Here is a 25,928-nt window from a genome sequence, read left to right as displayed (position 1 = left end):
CGGGAACCCGTCAGGAAGGGACATAAACAAACAAACCCGGGGCCGCATGGAGGGGCCGGGCCGGAGCGAGCGGGGCGGCGGCCCCCGCTGAGCGCGGTGAGCGGGGGCACGGGGGGCACCGCAGGGACCCGAGGGACGGGGAGACCCCGGGGCTTGGGGGGGTCCGGGGCGTCCGGCGGGAGGAGGTGATGTGGCCGGGCAGGGGGCTGCGGGGAGCGGGGGAGGGAGTGGAATGGAATGGAATGGAATGGAATGGAATGGAATGGAATGGAATGGAATGGAATGGAATGGAGGGCTGTGCCTGCCTGGGGCAGCGGGACGGGGATGGTGCCGGCGGCCCCTCCGCCCCGCTCGCCCCGCGGGGGGTGTGGCTGCGGGGAGCAGCTGTGCGCGGGGGGTGTCCGGTCCCGGGGCGGACAGATTTGGGGCGGGGGGACGTGCTGGGAAGGGGCTGCGGGGACGGAGCGCGATCCCAGTAGGGAGTTGTCGGCGCTGTCCCCTCCAGCCTCCGCCCGGCAGGAACAGCCCCTGCCTTTACAAGGAAAGCGAGTCTCGCCCGCAGAGCAAAGCGCCGTCCTGCCGGGGGAGCGCTGGGTGTGCTCGGCTGTCCGGGGAGGCAGAAAGGCTCGGCAGTCCCTGCGCTCTGCTGCCTTTCGGGCTCGTATTCGCCTCCTCTGCTTGCGACCTGTTTGAGCCCCCAGGCGGGCCGGGGGTGACCCGCGGGGTGAGGGCTCTCTGTGCCCGGGCGCGCCGGTGCCCGGCGGGCGGCTCTGCTCCGGAGCGAAGGCTGCAGAGCAGAGCGGGCGGAGAGGGGTCCCCGCTCTGCGAGCGCGGGACAGGGCGCGGGAGGGACCGTCCCCGCTCCGGCGCGGTGTTTATGTAACGGCAGCGCGGGGGGGACGGAGGTTTCGCTGGCGAGCGGGAGCCCCGCGAAGGGGCTTCCCCCCGGGGGCGCCCCGGCCGCCCGCAGCCCTGGCGGGGGTCGCTGGTCAGGGGACGCTCCCCACGGGACACGGGGACCCCTCGTCGCCGTGCCCGCCCCGCGGGGTCCGGGGGAGCCCCGCGGGGCCGGGGGGGGGCGCGGGGGTCGCGGGGCCGCGGCGGGAGGGGGTTTGTTTACATGTCGCCTCACCCAAGCTTGAAAGGGCCGCTGGGCGGTTGAGCGGCGGGCGCGCCGGCCAATGGGGGCGCGCGCGGCCGGGGCGTGGGCCAATGAGCGGGCGCGGGGGGCGGGGCGGCGGCGGGCAGGGGTAGGGTGCGCCGGGCGCTGGGCGGCGGGGCGGCCATGTTGGCCGGAGGTGTGTTAGTGGGTCAGGGCCGGGCCGGGGGCGCTGGGGGAACGCGGGCACTGCTGGCGCTGAGGCTGCCGAGAGGCACCCGCGGCCCCGGCCCTCCGCGGCGCTTTGCCTCAGGGGGGTGTGTCCCGCCCGGGGGTCTGCACCGGCGCGGGGCGGTGCCCGCGCGCGGGGGTCCCGCTCCCCGAGCTGAGGGGAGGACGGGGCGCGCTCCCGGCCCCTGCCCCGAGCGCGCTGCCGCTGGTTTGGGTTATAAAATATCGGTGGGTTCCACGGGCGGGCTCGGGAGCCGCCTGCGGGGCTCAGCATGTCCCCTACACGGGTGTCCGACACCTCGGCGGGTTTGGATTAAAGCTCACTGAGGCTCCGAGCGGGGGCAGCTCGGAGAAAGCCCTTCCTTGTCACCGAGGAGTAAAAAATCTAAACGTTATTTCCCCTCTGTCCCGAGGGTCCCCAGCCTGGACCTTGTTTCCTGCCCGCAGCATCGCTGCCGTGGCCTCCCGTCATCCCTATGACCCCACGGCACTTCTCAGGGCATGGGCTGCTGTGACTGAGCCCGTACCACGGGTAATTTCACTGTGTCACACTCAGTACAAGGCACACGGTGCTTCTTCAGGCTTGTCTGTGCAACAGGCTGAACAGCTTCGAGCACTCAGCTCTGCCTCCTGAAATGTGCAATTCTCGCTTAAAGTAGTCGTAATTTTGCTGTTGATGCCACTCGAGGGGAACCTTGTTGAAGTCATGCAGTACATAACCTCCACAACAGAATCAGATTAATTTATTATCTTTCAAGCACTTCTAAATGTTTTAAAGATTGTGATTAAAACACCTCTGGCCTGAGGTAGCTTAACCAAGGGCTTCTAAGCATCCATGTGGGGAGTGTTAGTTATGATTAATAAAGATCTGTTTTCATAATAAAAATTATAGAGGGGCACACACAGGTGCTTTGGAAACCTGGTCGATTTTTACTGTTGACAACGTACTTGAGAATCGGAATTTCTACAGAAAATAAGCCACAGAGTCATGGAATGGTTTGGGTTGGAAGGATCCTTAAAGATCATCCAGTTCTACCCCCTACCATGGGCTGGGACACCTTCCACTAGACCAGGTTGCTCCAAGCCCCGTCCAGTGCAGCCTTGAACACTTCCAGAGACGGGACAGCCACAAGTTCCCTGGGTGTGATTGTTTTAGCAGCAAAGCTTTCTTGCAGAGGAGACGTCTTGGTGAGGGTCCTTTTTTTAGAGGCATGAAAATAATAACTCAGAGGCCTCATGCAGTGTCTGTAACCAGTAGTTCACCTGAGCCAAGAAGGAATTGCCCTGTGTTTGATGGGAGTATTCCCTGATAAGAGCAATCTTCAGCAGAGGCATCAGGCCACTGAGCACCCTCCCTGTGTGTTTTTTACATAATGAGAGAGGCAAACAACTCCATGAAGGACAAAGATTTGAAGTCCCTTCAGCATTAGCAGGAATTAATTGGAACCAAGAGAAGCTTTAGTCCAACTAATAGACTGATAGTGTGGGATAAATAAGGGAACCCGCTCGTTTAGATTCCCATGGTCTGCATGTCCATGCTGTGTGGTTTGGGAAGCTTAACTAAATGATGTTTTATCATAAAACAGTGATAAGGAAATTTGGCATTGGCTTGAAAGGCAAGGCAAAAGCTTTCTGAAAATCATAAATTTAAGGTTTAGACATTGCTATAATTTCCCTGACTACATTTTTTTTAAATTCGTCTTCTGTTTTTGACCTCTTAACACTGGTTTTTTTTTTTTTTTTTTTACTTGCTGGATTGTTTTGACTGACAAAAGTATAACAGTCGTAATTTCACAGTATGAGGAGTAGATGAGGTTGTACCATTTCCTTCATCATGAGAGTTGTGTTGGTTTTTGGTTTTTTTCCTGGGAACTATAGAATTAATTTTTTGTTACTCCAAAAGGCTTTGCCCTGTCAGAAAAAAACAGGGAAACAACATCCTCTTGGGACATAGAATATTGCTGGAGATTGGAAGCTGAGTTGTTGTTTAGTTTTGCTTTTGTTTCTCTTTGCTTTCACCCTGCTCTGCATCAGGGGAAATCTGTGGCTCAAAAAAAAAGTTGAATGTTATTTTACTACTTATTCTCTTTTGCAAACAACTCTCCTAAGTCTGCAGTGTTATTTTAATAATGGTTTATGCTATTAATATTTTAACTATAACAAGGTTTTTTTTAAATTAATTGAAGTGTGTTAATAGAGTTCTCATAAGTTTAACATGCTGCACATCCCACTCTTGGCACTAAAATAATAATGATAAAGTCTCAGTCTTTGTTCCAGAATGTACAGAAAGGTACTTCTAGTAGGAATATATTAATCTGGATGTAGTTGTTATAAAATATGTAAACGCTTTATGTTTGTTGATTTTAAAAATAACCCCTTTTCTTTATTCTGCCTCCTGCATCACAGTCAATGTCAGTCCAGGCTGGGCTGTCAACACAGGCTGGGGATGCACAGACGGAGAGCAACCCTGGGAGGACTTGGGGGTGCTGGTGGGGGAGAGGCTGGACGTGACCCATCCCAGAAACCTCCCCTGTGTGTGTCTGGGATCCCACAGCATGGGCAGGTGAAGGGGTATTCTGCCCCTCTGCCCCACTCAGGTGATACCCCACCTGCAGAGCTGCCTCCAGCTCTGGGGGTCAAGCACAGGAAGGACGCGGAGCTGTTGGAGAGAATCCAGAGGAGACACCAAGTTAATCAGAGGGATGGAGCAGCTCTGCTGCGAGTAAAGGCTGAGAGAATTAGGATTGTTCAGCCTGGAAGAGAGAAGCTTCAGGGGGGAGACATAATTATGGCCTCCCAGTACCTGAAGGGAACCAACAAGAAAGATGGAGAGAGACTATTTATAAGGGACTGGAGTAACAGGACAAGGGGGAATGGCTTCAAGCTGACAGAGATCAGGGTTAGATTGGATATGAGGAAGAAATTCTTTCCTATGAGGGTGGTGAGGCCCTGGCACAGGTTGCTCAGGGAAGTTGTGGCTGCCACATCTCTGGAAGTGTTCAAGGCCAGGTTGGACAGGGCTTGGAGCAACCTGGTCTAGTGGAAGGTGTCCCTGCCCTTGGTAAGGGGTTGGAATGAGATAATCTTTAAGGTACCTTCCAACCCAAACCATTTTATGATTCCATCAGTTATTGGGATCTGCCTGTTTGCTGGCACAGCTGTGGAGCATCCCTAAGCTGGGTAACAGCGTTGGGCTGGGGGGACACGAGTGCTGTGTTCTTCTGGTGGCTCATCAGCTCTGCTGTGGGAGGTGGTATTGGTATCGCTTCCAGGTCTTGAAGTCTGTCTGCTGTGGGCAAGTAGGACTAGAAGAATAATATTGGAGGGGGAAGGGATGATCAGTGGAGGAAAGGGAACAAAGACAGTGAAGTAGCAGTTTCCCTCTCCGGAGGGGAAGAGCCTTAGCAGAAGTGAAAAAGTCCGCGTGCCTTTAGTTTTTTTAAATGGCAGTGCTCCATCAAACTCGGGATCTGGGTGTCTTAAGCAGATGTTGTTTTCTGTCCAGGACAGAAAAAGCAAAGGGCACAATGTTTTAGATGCTTGTGCTGGCATTTGAATACAAATCCATCACTGAGAAGGTAGAGGGACTTGGCTGCTTTGGTGAGCAGGTGAATGAGGCTGTGGTTGGTGGAAACACAGGAATACCTTTTACAAAAGTGTCTTTGCTTACTGCTATGAAAAAATAAAAATAATAAAATTAAAATGTAGTGTCTTTGGTGGGGGTGGGAGAAAAGTAAAAGAATTTAAGTCTGGGTAATAATTGAAAAATCATGTAGAAAGGAAAACAAAAGAACATTACTCAGAAACAAAATTAGGAAAAATACAGAATTATGGAATCATTTAAGTTGGAAAAGACCTCCAAGATCAGGTCCAGCCTTTTGACTGATCACCACCTTCTCGACTAGACCAGAGCACTGAGTGCCACATCCAGTTGTTCCTTGAACACCTCCAGGGATGGGGACTGCACCATCTCCCTGGGCAGCCCAAACATTCTCAACTTGAAGACTGCACTGGGCAGAGGATGTTCTGGAATAGAAAACAAATTGGCACAAACTCTGAAAGGAAAACTAGTTTTAGGAGAAGCACAGGAGAACTTCCTGCATCTCTCACTCTAGTACTTCGTAAAATGTCCAGATTCAGCAAACCTTGTGTTGTACATAATGTGTTTTTTTTTCAAACACATGGTGTGAGTTTTGTGCACTCTCTGAAATTCAGAGTTGGGCATTTGGAATGTTTCAGCCTGAATTTTTAAGTTTGGTATTGACAGGCTCTCGTGAGCTTTTTTTTTTATGTTTGCTTCACAACTGTGACTTTCACAAGCTGTGCTGTGTGATGCAGTCACCATCATGAAAGTGTAATTGTTCATGTAATGCACTTACAGCAGGCATTTAGCTGCTGGGATAATGAGCACTGTGCAGCCAACAAACCAGCACAGCCACGCTCCATGTGCCTTTCCAATGGCACAAAATACACATCTGAATTGGGACAGAAATAGCAACTTTAGCTACGGCACAAATGATTCACGCAGGTGGCTGAGGAAGACTTTCAGAGGTGCCAAGATGAAGCTGCAGTTTGGGATTTTCTTTTATAGGGGCTCCTTTGGAGGTGCTGTATTGTGGCAGGAGGGTGTTTTGCCGGCCCAAGGAAGTGTCACATGCATGGGAACTGCTGTGTGTCACCTTATTGCTGCATGTTTGGAGTTTAGGTCCCACTGTCTTCTGGGTTAAATGTGCTGCTGCCTCAGTAATCCCAGGTAACGCACCTCCTGTCCCTTTGTGTGAAGCTCTGTCTTCCCAGACGTCTTGGGACCACTGTTTTTCTTCAGAAAGTAAATATTAAATACGGAGGATTATTTTTAATTAGGATTTGTCCTTAAGTAATTAGTTATTAACTCTCTAGAACAGGCTTTGGTTCCTTATTGACGACTGCTGGGATTTAAACCAATCTATACGTGCATGCCTCTAATCAGTACCTCAGATTCTGAAGTGTTAGGCAAACATAACTGTTTCCGAGATCATCCCAGAATGGTTTGGATATAAAGGGACCTTAAAGATCATCTCATTCCAACCTCCTGCTGTGAACACAGATACCTTCCACTAGACCAGGTTACTCCAAGTCTTGTCCAGCGCAGCCTTGGACACTTCCAGGGATGGGGCAGCCACAGCTTCTCTGAGCAACCTGTGCCAGGGCCTCACCACCCTCACAGGGAAGAATTTCCTCCCGATATCCAATCTAACCCTGATCTCTGTCAGTGTGAAGTCGTTCCCCCTTGTCCTGTCACTCCTGGCCCTTGTGAATAGTCCCTCACTATGTGCTTTGTAGGCTCCCCTCGGGTGTGTCTTGCCCTTCCTCACACTGCAGTGAAGGCAGGGGCCTCCTCCCAGGAGCAGGAGCACAGCTCTGCACTGATGTGTCTCAAGAGTCTGCAGACACAGAACCAACTCCGGACTGGCTCCTTAATCACCTTAATCTGATTTCCCTGCAGGCTGCTGCCAGAGGAGCAGCACCCTGCCGGTGCCTCGAGCTGTGTATTCCACCTGCAGTTCAGTCCTGCCTGCAATTCACCTCTGTGTCTCTGCTTTGGGGAGGGCTGATGTAAGGCATTAATGGAAATTGTCCTGAAGTAGACATTCCTGCTATATTTATCTTCAGTAATTCTTAACACTGCTGCTCTGCCACAGCTCTTTCAGTTCATTCAAGGCTGCATTCATTATAGATAACACAACAGCTGGACTATTCTTTTCTAACTCAGTCTTGGGCTGAAAGTGCCAGGAATGATAAATTCTGTAAAAACAGGACTTTAACTGCAGCCTACAAATTACTTTCCTTAACAGCAAGTTCCAGTTCTACATCTGTGCTTCCATATGTGTTGTTGACTTCTGCTATACATCTTTATTTACCAGTTCATGAAAAAATCCTGATGGTTATGTGTGAGCACCAGGAGTCTTTTAATGAGGACCTTGATCATTCTGGGAAATTTGGAAGCAGTTGGAAGTAGGACTGCTTTGTAGGGAGCATGAAGCATTCCCCAATTGTGCAACTCCCTGAGGCAGCGTCTTTCTTTTTGTGTCCTCACCGTGTTTTCCCTCTCCATAGAGCTACCAACAAAAACCTTATGTTGTTGAATCCTGGAGTAGATCCTACTGGGATTCAAGTCACATTCAAATATTAATATTATAAAATATCAAGAATGAAAGATAAAGAGAATTACAGGAATAATCGGATTAGCTGATACACTGCTTTGACCTGGGAGGACATGCACTGTCATCCTTAAATGGTGCAATAATTTTATCACTCCAGTCTGTGAACTGGTTAAAGTATTTTGAAGGTTTATTGTTTGTTTGAGGATTTGTAAATGATCCCAAAGCTGACACCTGGAAGCGTGGGTCAGTTGTTATTGAAATCAGTGTCAGTGCAGAGGAAGTTTCACCTCCCCTTTGCTAGTTGTGTGTGGACTGGCTTGAGGTTTGTGTTCGAACAAAAACATGACAAAGAATAACCAGTGAAGAAGCAGCAAATGGTTGCTTTCTTTGCCCTTAATATCATGCAGTGGCAGAACTCTGACAGTCTCCATGTGAACGCAGGTGGCGGTGGTGGTCTGGTGGTGATGTCAAAGTAGTAATCTGATGTTCTGGTGAAAAAGGCGTCAGTCTCTGCATGGAAAGAAAGTGCTTGGCTGTAGATTGATATGATAGATTATATCCTTCTCACCTGTCTTTGTGTCTGTGAACATCATTTGTTTGTTTTAAAGAACAGGCCTTTTCTCCTGGATCAGGTGAGGCTGAGAGGTGACTCAGTTGTCCCTGCCACGTTACCAGTGACAGAAGGACCAGGTCTGCTGTGGTGTGGGCCTTTGCTGGGTGAAGGGAGACGGGGGTTGTTAAGGCACGTTTCCCTAGGAGACAAACTTTACATTAAATGCCACTTAAGTAAAGAGTTCTCTGGAATTTTTAGAACAGAAAGAAACGTTTCTCAGGAGGAACTGGCTCTTGTTCCCCACAGGACCCCGGAGGAATGGCTCAGGCAGTGGTAGGGTGGGTTCACTGAGAACTTCCGTGTAACTGGACGTGTAACTGTTCTTCTTTATATTCCAGCTGCTTTTTGCAAAACACGTTTTGATAAGTAAAGACTTCTTTGAATAATGTATGTTTTTACCACAGTCTGATGGACCATATGCTGAATATAACAAAATAGCTGAGATATTGTCTGAAAATGGGAATCACCAGGGGGGTGCTGTCGTGTGCTGCGAGGAGGAGGGTTCTCAGCGTAGCTCTGCTGTAGGAGAATACTTACAGTTTACTATTTGTTTTTCAAAACAGGAAAATAAGCATAGCCTGAGCAGATTGCACCAAAGTCTGACTTAGGAGCATTACATTGTTAAAAATGCAGGATTAACCAGGATATGAGGCTCCTCTGAAGTAGAGCAGGTCTATAGAAACTACTAAACAGGTAAAACTACTAACAGATAAGTTGGTCCAATTTCAATATGTGCCTTACTTGAATTAGTAGAGAAGATATTTTACTGGGCAGCTGTGAATGTGGCACAATTTTTAATTAGTTCTGTTGGGGAAGTCTGTTTCTTCCTCTCTGCTGTTGGATGGTGAGATGCTCGCTGTGATCCTCTACCACTAGATGTTGCTATGTGAGTGATTGATATAATCTTATCTGATGCTGGATAGATGCATCCCTGAAAAAAAGGAGGAGGTATGGCTGAACAGTATTTCTGCTTATTCTGAAATTCGTATTTTGAGCCATTTGCCTGAGACATTTTTAGAATTTATTGGCTCCGTTATATTAGTCATAAAGATTATTTCTCTCTGGGGTACCCAGCAGTGTGCTAGTTGTTATTTCCAATTTGGCAGGGTTTTCTCTTCAGGTGTCTTTAGAGCTCGTGGTCTCAGCAGTGAGGAAAAAAGGCAATAAAATGTAACTCGGCCAAAAAGGTTTCTGCAGCAGCTGTGTTCTGCAGCATCAGTGGCTTTTCAGTCAGTGAAAGATGGCAGGGGGAATAAAATCCTTATACATTCCAGCATGAGGAAAAATCACTTTTCAGGGGAAATTCTTGCCTTTACTTCACTTTGGCTATTTTTTAACCTTTCACCTTTTTTTGGTGGAGGATTACTTACTTTCTTGGGGTTTGCTGTGTTTATTCTGCACAGAAGTCTACAAACAGAAGAGCTCCATCAGAGTGAACTGAAGTTATCCTAAGGAAAAATTTCATTGCATGGATAGTGTAAACTCCCTGAGACTTAATTAAAGCTGGAAAGGAATCTACAAGTGAATAAAACAAGAAGTTTGGAATTGGATTTGGGGAATCTGGGCTTGGAAATGCCTCAGGTAAGTCTGTTAGGATTTCATTTGCTCTATGAATAATTCTGCTTCCGTATTAAAAAAAGGAGAAAGTTTAAGAGCGAATTTGGCTGGCAATAGGAGGGAGAATTTATAAGAGATTAAATGGTGTATATCTTTCAGAGTCCCAGTAGTATCTGTGGTGTAAGCTGTGGTGCTGCTCTTGGTGCTGTGTTTGTTCCGGATTCAGCCAGGTTGTCTCTTGATGAGGGCGGATGCCTGGAGAGCAGAACAGCCTTTTCTTGCTGCAGTGATTCACACATCAGCACACGGAATGACTTTTAGCAGCACAGTGTTTCTCCCTTCCCAACCCTCAGGGCGAGAGTGTCTAGAAGAGGAATAGAAGTCTGGAATTAAATGTAGCAAAAGGCCGTGCTGCCCATTCCCTGCATACCCAGTCATCCTGAATAATGTTTTTTTTTGCTACAAATTCCACTTGAGAGAGGGGTAACACTCTTGATTTAGTTGTCATAAATCTTGCTTCCGCTACAATTTCGTATGGACGCTTTATGAGTTCTAATGGTTCTAAACACAGTCAGCACTGCTTTAGTACAGAATGATCTATATTACTGGGAAGACCCTGCTAGCATGTGGTGCCTGCTGATTCTCACAGATCTTGCCAGTACTTGCCCTTGTCTTCTCCAAATGCCAGTGTATCACAAAACTTGTCAAATGTGTGAGACTTTCAAACTCACAAGAAAGAATGAATGAGCAATGCTCTTGCAGCTGTATGGTGAATAGAAACGTGTCCTTGGACTGAGGAGCTGTGTGTAGTCAGCTGCTCTTAAAGCATTCTCTGGCTCTGGGAAATGACGTGCTTAATCTGTGTAGGTAAAAACCTTCCAGGTGCAAGTAGAGCACAAGTTCAGAAACTTGGAGGAAATGGTGATATACTCTTTTTGTTTTGTTGAGGTTGATAACGTGCCTTTTTATAGCATGTCTCAAATGTCTGTCCACTGTGTTGTAGCCCAGTGTGAGTGGAATGGACCCTCCTTTTGGGGATGCCTTTCGGAGCCATGTGTTTTCAGAACAGACCCTGATGAGCACAGATCTCTTGGCAAGCAGTTCAGATCCAGACTTCATGTATGAACTGGTAGGTCATGTCTATGTGTGTATACAGAATTTCCTCTCCTTGACTAATACCCCGAGTTCCTGTAGTAATAGAGGGGCATTTGTTCAAGAATGCTGGAAGATTATTCATTATTGCTGGGTGCTGGTTAGGGAAGAGCCCAACTTCTTGTCCAGCAAATGTGATGCTTCCTCAATAGGCACTCGAATAAGCTGGCCATCAGGAGAGGCTCAGATAGAGTTTGTGATGGTGCTTGAGACTCTTCCCTACAGTCTTTTCTGCAAGAGCAGCTATATAGAATCACAGAATGGTTTGGGTTGGAAAGGACCTTAAAAGAGCATCTCATTCCAACCCCTTGCCATGGGCAGGGACACCTTCCACTAGATGAGGTTGCTCCAAGCGCTGTCCAACGCAGCCTTGGACACTTCCAGGGATGGGGCAGCCACAGCTTCTCTGGGTAACCTGTGCCAGGGCCTCACCACCCTCACAGGAGAGAATTTCTCCCTGTTGTGTGCTACTTCACCCAAGCTGTGAATGCGGGCGGAGCAAAGTAAAAGTTGACTCGTGAACTACTTATATGAGCATTCTCTCTTTTTTAACCCCTGCATCAAAGGAGAAATGTCACTTGTAGTCATTAATTGGCCATGTTAGAATGAGGTTTTTCCAGGAACTGGTAAACTTGAGCATGTTCTGTTAAGCACACAGCAAAGATTGACCTAGATTAATAGAGACTTAGCTTGCCTTTGATCCCTTTCATATTTTAAATATATGGATATTGGTGCTAGTTTAGTTCCTGATGACCAGATGAATTTGCAATAGCAGAAAGAGAATCCAGTGTCATTGGAAGAGCAGTCTTTTCAGAAGGATCCATTGCTGAAGCACAGAAGCTGTACTTCATTCTGACCCTCAAAAGAAGCTTTTAGTTGAAAGCTGAGGAATCTTTGTATGTTCCCACTCTCTCACACTTCACTGCAATGGAGTTCTCCATATTAGATGAAGTAGAGGACAGAGATGATGAATATTTGTTTTGTATTAATTTTTAACTTGTCTTTATTATGCACAGGATAGAGAAATGGACTATCAGCAAAGCTCCAGAGACAACCTGCTTTCCATGGAGGACTGCAAAGACCTTGAGAACTTGGAGTCTTTTACAGACATCCTGGACAAAGAAGCTGCTTTCACCTCCAAGTGGGAGCAGTGGGATACCTACTGTGAAGACTTAACTAAGTACACTAAATTAACGAGCTGTGACATCTGGGGAACAAAAGAGGTGGATTACCTGGGCCTGGATGACTTTTCAAGCCCGTACCAAGATGAAGAAGTGATAAGCAAAACACCAACACTGGCTCAGCTTAACAGTGAGGACTCCCAACCTGTCTCGGATTCACTCTATTACCCTGACTTGCTCTTTAGTGTAAAACAAAACCCTTTAAATTCTTTGTTACCTGGCAAAAAAATTGCAACCAGAGCAGCAGCCCCGGTCTGTTCCTCCAAGAACATTCAGGCCGAGGCGCCGCTGTCGGACTGTGCTCAGAGGGTGAGCAAACCTGCGACCCAGCCTGCTGCCAGTACACAGATCATGGTGAAGACCAACGTGTACAGTAATGAAAAGGTGAACATTCACGTGGAATGTAAAGACTATGTTAAAAAGGCAAAAGTAAAGATCAATCCTTTGCCACAGAGCAGACCGGTGCTGAGCCAGGCACATGCTGACGCAGCGAAAGAAAACACCTGCTACTGTGGTGCTGTAGCAAAGAGACAGGAAAGAAAAGGACTCGAATCCCCACACGGCCACAGCACACCTCCTGTTTTGCCTTTTAAAGAGACTCAAGAACTGCTCCTCAGCCCACCCCAGGAGACCCCAGGGCTTATCGTGGGGGAGAGCAGCCTTTCTGCCAGCACCTCCGTGTCGGATTCTTCACAGAAGAAGGAAGAGCACAACTACTCTCTTTTCGTAACAGACAGTTTGGGTGAACAGTCAGCCAAGGGAGACCCTGAGGAAGATGAGGAGGATGAGGATGATATTGAAGATGAGGACCATGATGAAGGATTTGGCAGCGAGCATGAGCTGTCTGAGAACGACGATGAGGAAGAAGATTATGAGGATGATAAAGACGATGACATCAGCGATACTTTCTCAGAACCAGGTACCAGCAGTGTTGGGATGTGTTAACGTGGAGGTGAATGGATTTGTCTGCTGAGTGGGAAGGAATGCTGTTGAACTCCTGATAGATCAGTGTTACTCACCTGTAACCTAAGTTGTGAACTTTCATCCCAGATTTTCTAAATGCTTTGCAAAATGCAGTTAATTCAAACTATACAGGATCTCTTTTGCCCTCTCTGGTGAAAAACTGCATCAACTGTGGTCATGAAACAAAAATAATAATAGAGAATACAGGAAGCCCAGCTGTAGCTTGAGGTTAGAGCAGCTGCAACAAGTGTTTTCCTTTTTTGTGGCTTGATGATAAGGTGTGCAGAGCTTTCTTGCACTTCTTGTTGCTTTGAATTTATCCAGAGTTCTATCTCTCAGTATGAAATCATATCCTGAGTGATTTCATAATTACTTAAGTCCTGCTGTAGGTACAGTTTTCGACAGAAACCAATGAATACCTGCCAGTGAAACTAATAGAACCATTTCTTGGTGGTTTTCAGCAGTAACACTTAGTGGGTCTTCAAAGGACACTGAATTTCCCTGTTCTGCATGTAGAAATGGAGCCCTAACAGCAGAAGTAAGAACTAACCTTCACAAAGAAGGTAACAAAGGGGTAACATGTATAAAAATAAAATCAGAAGGGAAAGAGATAGGATTGTAACCAAGGATTAATTTAATTGCAGGAAGTATTACAGTATTCACATTTTATAAATATAGTAGAGTATAAGAATTAAGGTATTCAGACACTTGGAAATATGTAATGTGGGGTGGGGAGAAAGCAGCTGAAATTTTTCCCTTTCAAGAACAGCTCTCATAAAGCTTGTCAATGTTTGTCATCATGAACTCTCAGATGGAATTATTTTCCAATTAGATTTCCTGAGTTGGCATTAGACTTGGTAAGCATTATGCCATTTACGTTACTTCAACGTGCCCAGAACACATTTTTATTAGCATTTTAAAACTTCTTTCTGTCTTCTGAGGTGAACTCCCTCTGCTTTCTGCAGTTAAATGTGGGGGGCCTTGCCATTACTTAGTATATTTTGCCTGATAGAAATACTTGTAAATGACTGCTTCTCCCATCAAGTAATCAAGAGATTCCAGAAATGGGAAATGCAGCAACTTATTCAGTTGTCAGTAGCACTGGAGAAGAAATAGCAAAAAGGGAAAAGTGCTTGTGAAGGCACAGAGATTGTTTTAAGGAGCTGCATTGCATCAGATTTGAGCACCTGCACCATCAGCTGAGGGAAAAACACTCCTAAATGATTTGACAGAAGTCACTGTGACCAGCTGGTTTAGAGGAGGGGTTTTCTGGTTTTGTTTTGGTAGGGCTATTTTTGCCTTTGATCTGGTAAAATGAGGAAGTCATGTCTATACTGTTCTCTGTTTTACTTCATTTAAACCCTGGCAGATTCAAACCTGAAGCCAGAGTGAGGGATGTGAACAAAGATTTTTAGGAGGGGCTTGTGAAGGGATTGAAAGCTAAACACAAGAACCTTTCAGATTTCATAGAAGCCAGCCCTCGTATGTGATCTTTGCTAAGAGGAAGAATCAAGGAAGAGGAATAAATACAGCACAGAAAATCTAAACAAGTTTGTGTGTTACAGCCCAGGTTAAGACACGGTGCACTGGATTATTTTATATAACTTTAAAATTATAGCAGGTTAGTGTGCGAGTTGCAAGGCAGGATGTATTAAGTCAATCTAATTTAAGTTGCTAACTTAATTATAGTTCAAATAAGCAAACAGGAAGTCTTGATTTTAACCTTGTTGTACATTTGTACACATCAGCTCTTACAGAGATTTGTTTTCATTGGTTGGATTAGTTCTGTGTGATCCTGAAGATGGGCTAAATTCATACATTTCTATCTAATGAGTTGCATAGCTTGACATGTTTTTTCAAGGGGAAAGTCAATAGGCTTTGGGGGAGTATTTTGATACTCATGTCAAACAGCATTTGGGTACAATGGAAGTAGAGGTACAAATATTTATGGTATTTCGCACTATTTATTGTAAATTTGTCAATAATTTTGGCTATACAACAAAAATGTTTATAAAATTATTGTGTTCCATTGTTTGATTTGCCTTTAAAATCCTGCCTTTTAATAAACTAGAGAATCAAAGTGAAGGAGTTGATGAAACGATTAGAAACAGAACTTTAAAATGGATTTCATCCTTCTGCACATCCAACTTTTATTCGTACTTGGGGTTATGAGGTGAGAGTCAGACCAAATCAAGACAGTTTGTTTTTCCTCTTTCAACTGGTTTTTCAAGTGCAAACAGACTAATTGAATGGACTGTTTTAAAAAGAAGAAAGTGATCTTTGTGCTGCTGTTAGAAGATGAAGCAGAGCTGAAGCATATGGGGTCAAGGCTTGCTGAGCCTGCAGCCCATGCAGTGGCTTTTCCTTAAGCTCCGTCAGAGTATGTGATGCTTTGAAATGCTCCTGGTTTTAAGTAAATGTAAACTATTATGTAGCGTTTTAGTACCAAAGGCAATGCAGTGGTTTGGGATTTTTTTAACCTTAGTGTAGGTTATCTTTATTTTCTAAAGCATATCTGGGGTTTTAAAACCTGTGGTTTGTGTTTACATAGTTATGGTAAAATGTTTCTGTGATGTGGAACTGCATTACAGTTTCCATGTCCTTCATGAAAAGTTCGTCATATCAAGTGCAGCATAATTTACCACTAAAATATGATACAGAGGATCATTTCATCACAATAAAGAGGAGAGGAAGAGATTGAACAGCATGTGTCCAGTTCTCTTCAGTTTAGATGGTCTTTTTGTCACTGTCTTGATAACAGAGCCTGTTTCTTCCAGTCTGATAGGGCTCAGTGGTTTGATTTATTCCCCAAAGGTGTTCAGACTCAAGGAAGAGCAGGAGTTGGACTCGATGATCTTAGTGGGTCCCTTCCAACTCAGAGTATTCTGTGGTGGAATAATTTTGTCTCGTCCTTTGTTAATCCATCTGCTTCTCTTTCCATGTGTTTGGTAAAATGTGGAGGTGAGCTGGGATTATGTTCCTGCAAACTCATGGAGAAAGTTGTAAGGATGGAAGAATACTGTCCAGTAGCTGCTGTCTGTGGAACTGTGAGGGGCAAGAGATTAGAGGCTCAGAGAACATAAAGGGGCTTTCATTGCATAAATTATTTTGTCTCTTTTCAACTAATGAAGCACCATCAGTGGCTCAGTGTCTATCCCTGGATTTTAGGCAAGTACCCAGAAGTAGCTGATGCTGAAAACTGTTATATAATGTAAAACAGGCCTCATCTGTGATTTTGCTCTTAACTTGAATACTCAGTCCATTGCTAGAGGGCTACAAACAGGTTCTGTCACCAGTATATAAACAACCCAACGCATCCTTTTAGGGTATGAAAATGATTCAGTGGAGGATTTAAAAGAAATGACTGCAATATCCTCTCGGAAAAGAGGCAAGCGAAGATACTTCTGGGAGTACAGCGAGCAGCTGACCCCGTCGCAGCAGGAGAGGATGCTGAGGCCATCCGAGTGGAATCGGGACACCTTGCCCAGCAACATGTACCAGAAGAATGGTCTCCATCATGGTAAGGAGAGAGTCCCTGTCACAAGTGACTGCCTTTCGTTCTGACACCTTCAGTAGCCAAAATTCCCATACTTGCAAGTGCGGAGAAAGTGGTGTTTTGGCCCTGAAAACCAGTTGTTTAAACACTGTAAGTCTGTTGCTCAGTTAGCAGGGTTCTGCAGTGTCCAAGGAAGGCACGGTGAGCACACAGTAGGGACTTTCAGTGTGGTTTCTTCCAGAGGAGGGTGGATGAATTGAGAATTGTAACTTCCAAAGGCTCTCAGTGGAAACCCCAAGAGTTCAAAGTTTTCTCAGCGAGATACTGTAAACATTGGATGGGTGGGTTGACTGATATTTGCTCCTTGTAGCTGTTGGGTTTAGTCCTGCCTGTGTTGGCAGGAAGCTGGAAGGGATCTGGGATGGATGCTGAGTTCAGGGTAACTGTAGTATGAACTGAGGACAAGCAATAAGGCACAACTGTCTCTTTTTTCTCTTCCCTACCTGCTTCTCCCCCCATGTGAATGCAGCACAGTGAAGCAGTTACTCTTCTGGCAATAAACTATTTCCTTAAAATGCCCTCTTAGAAACTTAAACCAATTGCTCTAATAACTGTGATTTATTCCCAATGAGCAATTACTGCACCACAAACATGACTAACATCACCCCAACAAACCACTCTTAGGGGTATTTTTGTTTTCTTGTCACAGGACCTCTTTTAGGCTGCTCTGTTTGATTTGGTCTTTGAAGGAGAAAGTGAAACCAGCTTCCCTGTTGTAAGGTTAATATTCCCCTTCTAGTTGAAAATTACTGTCTTTAACATCACAGTTGACCTTCTCTTAAACCAAAAGATTTTTTTTTCATGGTTAATTGTAGATTTATTCAGGGAAGAAAACATTTTTTTCCTCTAAATCTTTTTAGCTTTTAAATGCTTATTTATCTTGCAGTGAAATATGACTACCTTAAGTCCCAACCTCTGCTCCTTCTCATGATGGAGCTCTGAGCAGCCTGGTCTAGTGGAAGGTGTCTCTGCCTATGGCAGGGGTTGGAACGGGATGAGCTTTAAGGTCCCTTCCAACCCAAACCATTCTGTGATTCTAAGATTCTGTACTTGTTATTGAGCAGCAGAAAACCAAACACACCTTGAGGACTCGATCCCACCAAACATGTGAAGCAAGTGACCTTTGAATCGGGTGTTTGTGCAAGGGATTGGTCGGATCAAACGCTGTTTAACATCCAAAACATACAAATGCAACATATGCAGGGTTGTTTTGGTTTTATATACAGATATATACACCAAGGTCAATAAGCAGCTACTTCAGATAAATCATGCTAAAATATCACCTCTCAAATATTTCTGGAGCAGGTTTTGTTAATTTGATTAACATTTTCATGCAAGTATGTCTAGCAACCAGCATTTTTAATAGGAATCTAGAAGAGACACATAGCAGTGGCAGAGAATCTTAAGAAATAAAGATTTTGATTGGAATATGTGTATTTCCTCAGGAAAACCAGGCCTTAAATAGCTTCAAACACATATGAAAGGGGTTAACTGGATCATTTATGTGGATCATTTATGCTCAGCATCGCCCAGATCATTTCATGCCTCAGCATTCTTTCTTAATACAGAACTTTATCAATAAGATTATTTAGGAATTTAATCAAATTGAGCGTGCAAGAGGATATATTGACTGAACACATGAATTAACAAGTTTACAGCTGGAGCAAAACAACAGGGTTTGAAGTTGTGACATATATTTTTCAGCACAGTTGCATGTATATTGTCTGTCACATCCAGTAGCCTGGCCAGCAGTATTTGCTCTTGTCTGATCTGGATAGAATATGAATTGTACAAAGCAGTTTGTCTGGAAATGCTCTTTCTATTGTGAAAGGCCACGGGGATCACATGATTCCAGCCCATTCTCTTGTAGTGAACAAAGGAACTTCAAATGCACCCAAAAAAATTATTTATTTAGGAATTTTCTCACAGGTTTTTGTACCTATTGTGTCGGTTCCTAACCCGTTTTTCTGCGTATTTGAAACAGGAAAATATGCAGCGAAGAAGTCACGGAGGACTGATGTAGAAGACCTGACTCCCAACCCCAGGAAACTCCTACAGATTGGTAACGAACTGAGGAAGCTCAATAAGGTGATCAGTGACCTGACACCAGTCAGTGAACTTCCCTTAACTGCCAGACCCAGGTCCAGGAAAGAAAAGAACAAATTGGCTTCCAGGTATGTGTTAGCTGAAGCTGCAGGGATGAGGAGATTTGGGATTGCTACAATCGCATGATTAAGGTCTAAGTGAATTTTTGCCTGAAGAAATGCTGCTTCATGTGGCAGCTCCTGCAATGGGCTAATTACCAGTTTATCAGTCAACAGGGCAGCTGGCACTTTATAGTTGTAGTTTGCCTGTTCCCTAGATAAGGATGTATTTCCACTGGAAGTTGGCTTCCTTAGCTGCAGGGCAAATGACTGATACAGTGATAAAATCCACAAGTGTCAAAGGTAATCAAATGCAGGTAGCAGAGTGTTTTCAGTGAAGGGGAGTGAGTAGATGGAGGATTCTGTACGTGACAGCTCTGGGTGTTTTGTTAGTGTGGCAAACAAACAGATGCTCTTAGTATTCTGGAATTTTTGGAAGTGTTCTAATTCTTCCCCTCTTCTTACTATAGGGCTTGTAGACTAAAAAAGAAAGCCCAGTATGAAGCCAATAAAGTAAAACTCTGGGGTCTCAACACGGAATATGGTAAATACAACTCTTCACATCTTAATTTTTCTTTTGTTTGGACAAGTGTGTGTTTTGCACCGTGATGTAACCCGAAGTCATAGAGAAAACAGAGTTGGTACAAACCCAACAATTCTGTTGGTACAAAACCAGTCCATTCCATAAAATATATGTAAATTTGGTTACCTGCAGTGTTGAGCTACTTTACAGATGTAAATGCATGTAGAGTAAATATTTTTGAATATATGTAATATGTTATATAAACTATTACATTTTAATTTTACAGTAATTGTGATGTGACACTTTTGACCCAACTGTGTGTGTGGATAACTCTGAATTTCTTTTGCTCTGGGGGGGAAAGTGCTGTAAATCTAATCCAGGATTTTTTCTTTGCAGATAATTTACTGTTTGTCATCAATTCCATTAAACAAGAAATAGTTAATCGGGTTCAGGTACCTAAAGATGACAGAGGAGTCAACATGGAACAGAAGTTGAACATACTTATTAAAGACACTCTTGGTAAGGAGTAAAACTTCATTATTTGCCTGTATGTGAAGAGACATAGAATCATATGATAGTTTGGGTCGGAAGAAGCCTTAAAGCCCATCTTGTTCCACCCCCTGGAACAAGGACACCTTCCACTAGCCCAGGTTGCTCCAAGAGCTGTCCAACGCAGCCTTGGACACTTCCAGGGATGAGGCAGCCACAGCTTCTCTGGGCAACCTGTGCCAGGGCCTCACTTCAGTGGGAAGTCATTCCCTCTTGTCCTGTCACTCCAGGCCCTTGTAAATAGTCTTTCTCCATCTTTCTTGTTGACTTCCTGCAGGTCCTGGAAGGCCACAATTAGGCCATCCTGAAGCCTTCTCTTTTCCAGGCTAAACAATCCCAATTTTCTCAGCCTTTCCTCATTGCAGAGGTTGTCCCTCCCTTGGTGGCCTCCTCTGGATTCACTTTGAGTGCAAACAATTTCTGAAATAGAGAAAAGAAAGAACCCTTTCCTAATTTCAGTTGTCCATACCTGTAGCTGATCACTGACCAAAGCATTCGTTGGCTTTGTGTCACTGTAGGAACATACCAACCCGTGCCACGAGCAGTAACCTGACAGCACGTTCTCTTACCCTCCCCTTAGGACTCCCTGTAGCTGGACAGACATCAGAATTTGTGAATCAAGTCTTGGAGAAGACGGCAGAAGGAGACCCCACTGGAGGCCTCGTAGGGCTGCGAATACCAATGTCAAAAGTTTAAGGCGTGGCTTGAGCTGTTCACGGGTCAGATTCCACCTGTGCTGTTGAGTTCTTCGTTGTAAATCCCGTTCTGGTCTGCATGTCAGCTTAGCATTCTGTAAACACTCACCATTAGGTTCCATTGTTTGGAAATAACAGTGTAGTAAAACAAATCAAAGCGTGATATAAAATGCTTCATAGCATTTTCGGACCATAAACCAGATAGTTTCAAAGCTGCTTTAAGCTTCAATACAGAAATGAGAGTTCTTTTTCAAGTGATCTAGGACCAGAATATATCACTTTTGTTTTAGAAGCAAAAACGTGGTTTTGCTAGTGAAATTTTTTAGCATGTGCCAGACGTTGTGACAGGCTTATGGTCCAAGTAAAATAAGAGGAAGCGTTTTTTTTTGGTAAAGCTGTCAATTTAGGGAGTTTTTTGTTCCTTTTTTTTTTTTGTTTTAATAATTGGATTTTCTTTTCTTGTTCTTAAAAAACAATAAGCTTTCTTTGCAACCATTAACTTGTACATAGCACACCTGGCATTAGAGCTAGTGTGCCATATAAGACTTTAATTTTCTGAGCTTAATATAGTATTTAAATGTCTGTGCAAGCAAGAGAAAAAAAAGTATATTCTTTGTGCCTTGTATTTTGGGGGGAGAGCTATCAGTATAAGCTGGTAAAGTTTTGTATGAAGAAAAACCCTGAGGGGCAAAACCAAGCTGTATAGATGGTAAGATTTTAGGTTTTAATGTATTTGTTCCAGCTCTTAAAATTTTTGAATGTATATAGGAATATGTTGAAAATGTAGATATATGCCACAGAGTCTATGTATTGTATAAAAGATGGCTCTAGAAAACTCAATTTCGGTACTTTGGCCGGAAGAAAACAAATACTTGCACATTAATGCGATTGTTTATTTTTGTACCAAAGACAAATGCAACTGATATGGCGAACTGCCAGTCTAAGTAAAGTTTTGCACAGCTTATATGATACTGTACTGAATGTAAAAACAAAAGAAAAAAAAAGAAAAAAAATTAAAGGTCAGGGTTAGGGATCTTACTGAACTGTGAATTTTTTTGTTTGGGTCCAATTATCTACAGAAGGAGCATTCATACATAACAATATTATTTTGCTGTTCTTGTAGTTCGCTTCCATGGTAGATAAGTTGGTGGCCGTCTTGGAGTCTTTAAATCTTTTTTCTCTGCACTTACTGTAGGAGATTTTAATATATTTGGATTTTAGTAAGCTATTGGTAAAATAGTTTTCAACTTTGAGAATTTAAAAAAAAAAAAGTATTTAGCTTGTTGTAGTATACTTCCACCAAACAACCAAAATAAAATTATTTTTATTGTAACTTGTATATATGTAAAAAGAAAAAAAAGAGCTACAGATATCTAATTCCTTAGTTGCCACTTTTCCAGTTGATGTATTATTATGCATGTGATGTTTCCAAGGATCAACACAGGCTTCAAACAAAACAAAAAAAAAATTTATAGACTTTTATATTTTTGTACAGGTTATTTCGAAACTAGCTTCTTCAGACTTATATGTGACTTATTCTTGTTAATTCAGTAGTTTCTATGATTGAGGAATATTAACACACAGTTCTTATTTGCTCTTCTGCTAATAAGAGTTGGCTTTGTAGTCAGTGTTAACGTACAAATTAAAAGCTTTAGCCTTTGATGAGAAAGTCCTTTATCTCAAGGCAAGATCATTCTCTGGTTTCATGGACCCCCCTCTTTTCCTCCCTGTTCTTTCTCTCCCTATTTAAAAATGACAAAACACTGTTTACTGAAAATAGAGATACCAAATATTTTCAAATGTAGCTGCTGAAAAAAAATGCAAAAGTCCATGAAGGCTTTCTCCCCACTCCCTTTGGGGAATTTCTCCACTTCATTTCTAGTTTGTGTAAGTTTGTTTGTACTGTGATTCCTTTTTGTTTATAAGTAGATTATTTTTATATCCAAGCTTGTACTATTAAAAAAAAAAAAAAAAGCCTGAATTGGTAACAGTGCAGTAAGAGTGGCCGATGGAGGTGGTGGCCCTGCCACACTCGTGTGCACACAGCTTACTTTGTATTTAATATTTTGGAAGACTCAAAAGGGAGGAGGAGGCCAAAATACCACTACTGAGCTGTACAGAAAGTCTTTCCTACAAGAGACTGAACAAATACCCAGGGCAATTTAGGCAAAATTTTGTAAATCCACTTAAGACTTGCAAAATCTGAGTGGAATGTGGGTGTTTTCATTTGAGGTGTTTGTGTTGTTGTTTGGGTGAGGTGAGAGTTGGCTGCTGCTTTACACAGTGGGTCTGGTGTATTCCTATTGTAGTTGTTGCAGTTATTCTGGAGCTGCAAATGGCCCATAAAACCCCGACAGAGAATGTCTCCTGAAGTTCAGGCCGTGTCTGTACCAGGGCTTGGCACACTGTTGTTGCTTTCCGATGGACTGCTCGGATCCCAGAGCTCCTTGTGCTCCATCCAAACCCTGCAGACAAGGAAGCATTTCTAAACATTAACAGAGAGCAGTTTGCAATCAGGTAAAAACTTCCGTGACAAATTAAACTGACAAGGTATTGAAAAGCCCCTTTTTACTGCTCAGAAATGCTGGGCAAACACAACTTTATAGCTTTTTATTTTTGTCTGAAAACCAGACGATGATTTTGGTCTCGCATTTCAAAGTAGACTTTGAATCTTTAGTGAGTTCCATACCCTCGCATTTCAGTGTTTCCTATGTATTATTTTAAGTTAAAGCTTTGAAATAGTTGAGCTTTTTAATGTTGACACTTTATTTTGTAACTATTTATATGTATGTATATCTTAGAAAAGCACTTTGTTTAAAAAAAGAAAAGAGGAAAAAAAAAAAAAGAAACTGCGTTTTATATGATTCCTGCCACTTGCTGCTAACTCTGGGCTGGTCAGAATGCTGCAGCGATACTTGAGATAAATAAAACCTGGCAGTAAAATGTAGAGTAAAGGTAAGACCTTTTGCTGGTTTAACTTTATCATAAAGGTGACATAGGCAAGCTGTGCAGCTTTACATTTTAACCAGGGGACTCTGTGGCATTTAAACCGTCTAGAAATGGTTGTACTTTAATGCCAGTAACAATCTGCTTCCTCTAGTGTCATTAAAATATATACATTTAGTGTATACTTATCACAAACAAAAATCTTATAAGGGTATAAAAACCAACAAATGTACATGTTCTGTTTTTTGGCAATTGTGGCATGCGTTTTTTGGGTGATCTTTAGAGAAGACCATTTTCTAAAGATTTTCAGTGTTCATACATGGTATGTGGATCTTAACGAAGTCCTGGGTTTTTTTGTTTGTTTTTGAGTGTAGGCATTGTGAATATTCACTTTTAATCCTATATCCAAAAACAATGATATATTTTTTGATTTAATACAAACAAAAGCTCTTCCTTTTTCTGATACACTGGATTCTCTAGGATTTGTTTCCATATTAAAAGCATGCTGTCATAACTGCTCTTGTCGAGATCTCGTCAGTCTGAACGTAGGTGCCACACTTGGAATCGATGGGCTGCTTGTTCTGCTGTACCATGTATGACCCTCGTCCTTCCCCACTTCCTTCATGACAGATGATGATGTGGCTTTATATTGTGCCTTACTTGTACATCTAGAACTAAATGTTTTTCATTCCCTCTGAACTCGTCAAACCCTCTGAAGTGGAATCAGAACTGAAGAGAGTGCGGATAGGTCTGATTTCAGTTTCTCTCACTAGTCCTTTTGTATTTATATGGAAGACCAGTTTTTGAATGGCCTTGCAAAATGTGGGGGTGCTCATGAAGGGTGATTTTTAGCCCAAAACCCCTTTTGCTAACGCTTCCTTTTCTGGTTTATTGAACACATTTATTGATACTTGGTGAGTACTTTTCTTTTTTGGATGAGAGAGACTTACTACTAAAGCTATGTTTACGTGTGGATGGGCTGGATTTTCTTATCATACCAGTTGAAATCATTGTGATTTAATAAAGTTGCATTGCTGTAAAGCTGATGTGAGAGTCAGGCTCAGCTGTGTTCAGTTCCTAATTCTTTATAGATTGACTTTTTTCCATACTAAGAGGGCCAGGGAAAAGTTTTTGGTTTTTTAGAAACAAACAAAACACCAACCTAAAATGGATGAAAGGTCTTTTAACTAACTTCAAAGCAACCAGACACTTCTGAAATACAGTCGTGTCAGTTTTAATTTTATTTTTAAAAGACCCCTCCCCAGTATTTATCTGATATTTGCCTTCATTAATAAAACAGTTAGCTTATTCACAATCTATAATGACTGGATGTGCTTTTCTTTTCCATAAACCATTTAAACATAGCTATTTTTTTAAAAGCTCTAAAATGCTTTATCAGGAGGATTTCCAATGGTTGTGTACGCGTTGCCTTCAGCAGAAATAGCAAATGCAATTCTGTTCCTCAAACGTGCTTGCTCGTCTTCCTGAAATTCTGTTGAGGCACAACCCATTTATGGACCGTGAATGTCAGGATCTGTATTTGGCCTTGAGACCTGAGTTTCAAGAGTGCATCTAATCATGATTTTATTTTCCTTTTAAGTTGGAGGCTTCAATTGGAATTACCTAGTGAAGTGTGCTGCTAGATGTGGTCTTGGCTTATTGACTCAGCCTTGCACACAGTTGAGGTTTATTTTGTTTACTCCAGGGAACGTGTGAAGTACATTTCAAACGGTTACTCAGTGACTGATCCTTCTTGTAACTGTATTAAGGGCATTAGTATGTTGAGAAAACACCACTCTTGAATATCTCCCAGTGTAAATTGGGATTCTTAAATGTCATTAACAAAAGATGGCACTTTTTAGGTTGTATCTTCTTTGCAGCATACAAAAATGTCTCTATCTTTCTACAATTTACATTTCACAATATGCCATGTTTTTCCCCCCAGTGCTTTTAGAAGCTCTGTGTGTGCATTCTGAATTATAACCCTCAGCCTCTTAGACATTCATGAACCTCCACAGGAGCAAACACTGACTCTGCACTTACTGTCTTTCTAAGGAGCTGTGGAGCCAGAGGTATTTTAAGCCACGCTTTTTCTTCCCCCTTCCACCCACCCCCCACAAAACAAGAAATAAAACTCCGACCTTTTAGATAACATCTTTATTCAGAGTTTTTCTGGAGTTAAAAACATTTCATGGTTGTCTTTGTAAGTCAAATTTGGGTGACTTAACTAGATCCTACAAGGAAAACTTCTGGATTGGATTTGGTATTGGCAAAAGCACGTTCCACCCTATCAAAATCTGATTGGGAAACAGAATCTAGTAGTAAAACTTAATTTTATTGATCTTTCTCATAATGACGGATAATCATACATTCTTATTGGAATAGTGTATTCTCCAAGAATATTATGTCCAAGGAAAACTTACTGCTCAGTATTTGTGGTTGGGTGAACTCTTAAGGCTGATGGCACATGCAGATGCAAAAAAAAAAAGGCATTTTAAATTAAACATGGCATCCTGTTCCACCTATGCTTGGGGTCATGATTGTAATGCTGTCCTTGATATTCTATAATCAACTTC

General features: G+C 43.3%; 1 protein-coding gene across 5 annotated transcripts; it reads left to right on the top strand.

Moving 5' to 3' along the window:
• On the top strand, positions 1-25,840 carry CREBRF (CREB3 regulatory factor). 5 transcript variants are annotated; one of them, XM_027901288.1, is made up of 10 exons: positions 1-96; positions 9,490-9,667; positions 10,647-10,772; positions 11,812-12,895; positions 13,404-13,502; positions 16,265-16,459; positions 18,480-18,669; positions 19,110-19,183; positions 19,559-19,681; positions 20,292-25,840. In XM_027901288.1, exons 2-10 carry the CDS (start codon positions 9,659-9,661, stop codon positions 20,405-20,407), a joined length of 2,016 nt encoding a protein of 671 aa, XP_027757089.1. In that variant the 5' UTR covers positions 1-96; positions 9,490-9,658; the 3' UTR covers positions 20,408-25,840. The 5 variants fall into 5 exon arrangements, with proteins under 5 accessions (XP_027757089.1, XP_027757062.1, XP_027757096.1 ...); XM_027901261.1 differs by having other exon boundaries at positions 13,401-13,502; XM_027901279.1 differs by lacking the exon at positions 1-96 and adding an exon at positions 6,069-6,083 and having other exon boundaries at positions 13,401-13,502.
• The last annotated feature ends 88 nt before the right edge of the window (positions 25,841-25,928 follow it).

The sequence above is a fragment of the Empidonax traillii genome, unplaced genomic scaffold (genome assembly GCF_003031625.1).
Source record: "Empidonax traillii isolate 1590-97213 ecotype Southwest subspecies unplaced genomic scaffold, ASM303162v1 scaffold22:size5013007, whole genome shotgun sequence".
Classification (NCBI taxonomy): domain Eukaryota; kingdom Metazoa; phylum Chordata; class Aves; order Passeriformes; family Tyrannidae; genus Empidonax; species Empidonax traillii.
Note: the sequence above shows the minus strand (reverse complement) of the source record. Positions and strands in the feature narration are given on the sequence as shown.

Coding starts and splice junctions, on each gene's coding strand:
- CREBRF (XM_027901261.1), top strand. Junction 12,896..13,400: donor CGATACTTTCTCAGAACCAG/GTACCAGCAGTG, acceptor GGTGGTTTTCAG/CAGTAACACTTAGTGGGTCT. Junction 18,670..19,109: donor AAGAACAAATTGGCTTCCAG/GTATGTGTTAGC, acceptor TTCTTACTATAG/GGCTTGTAGACTAAAAAAGA.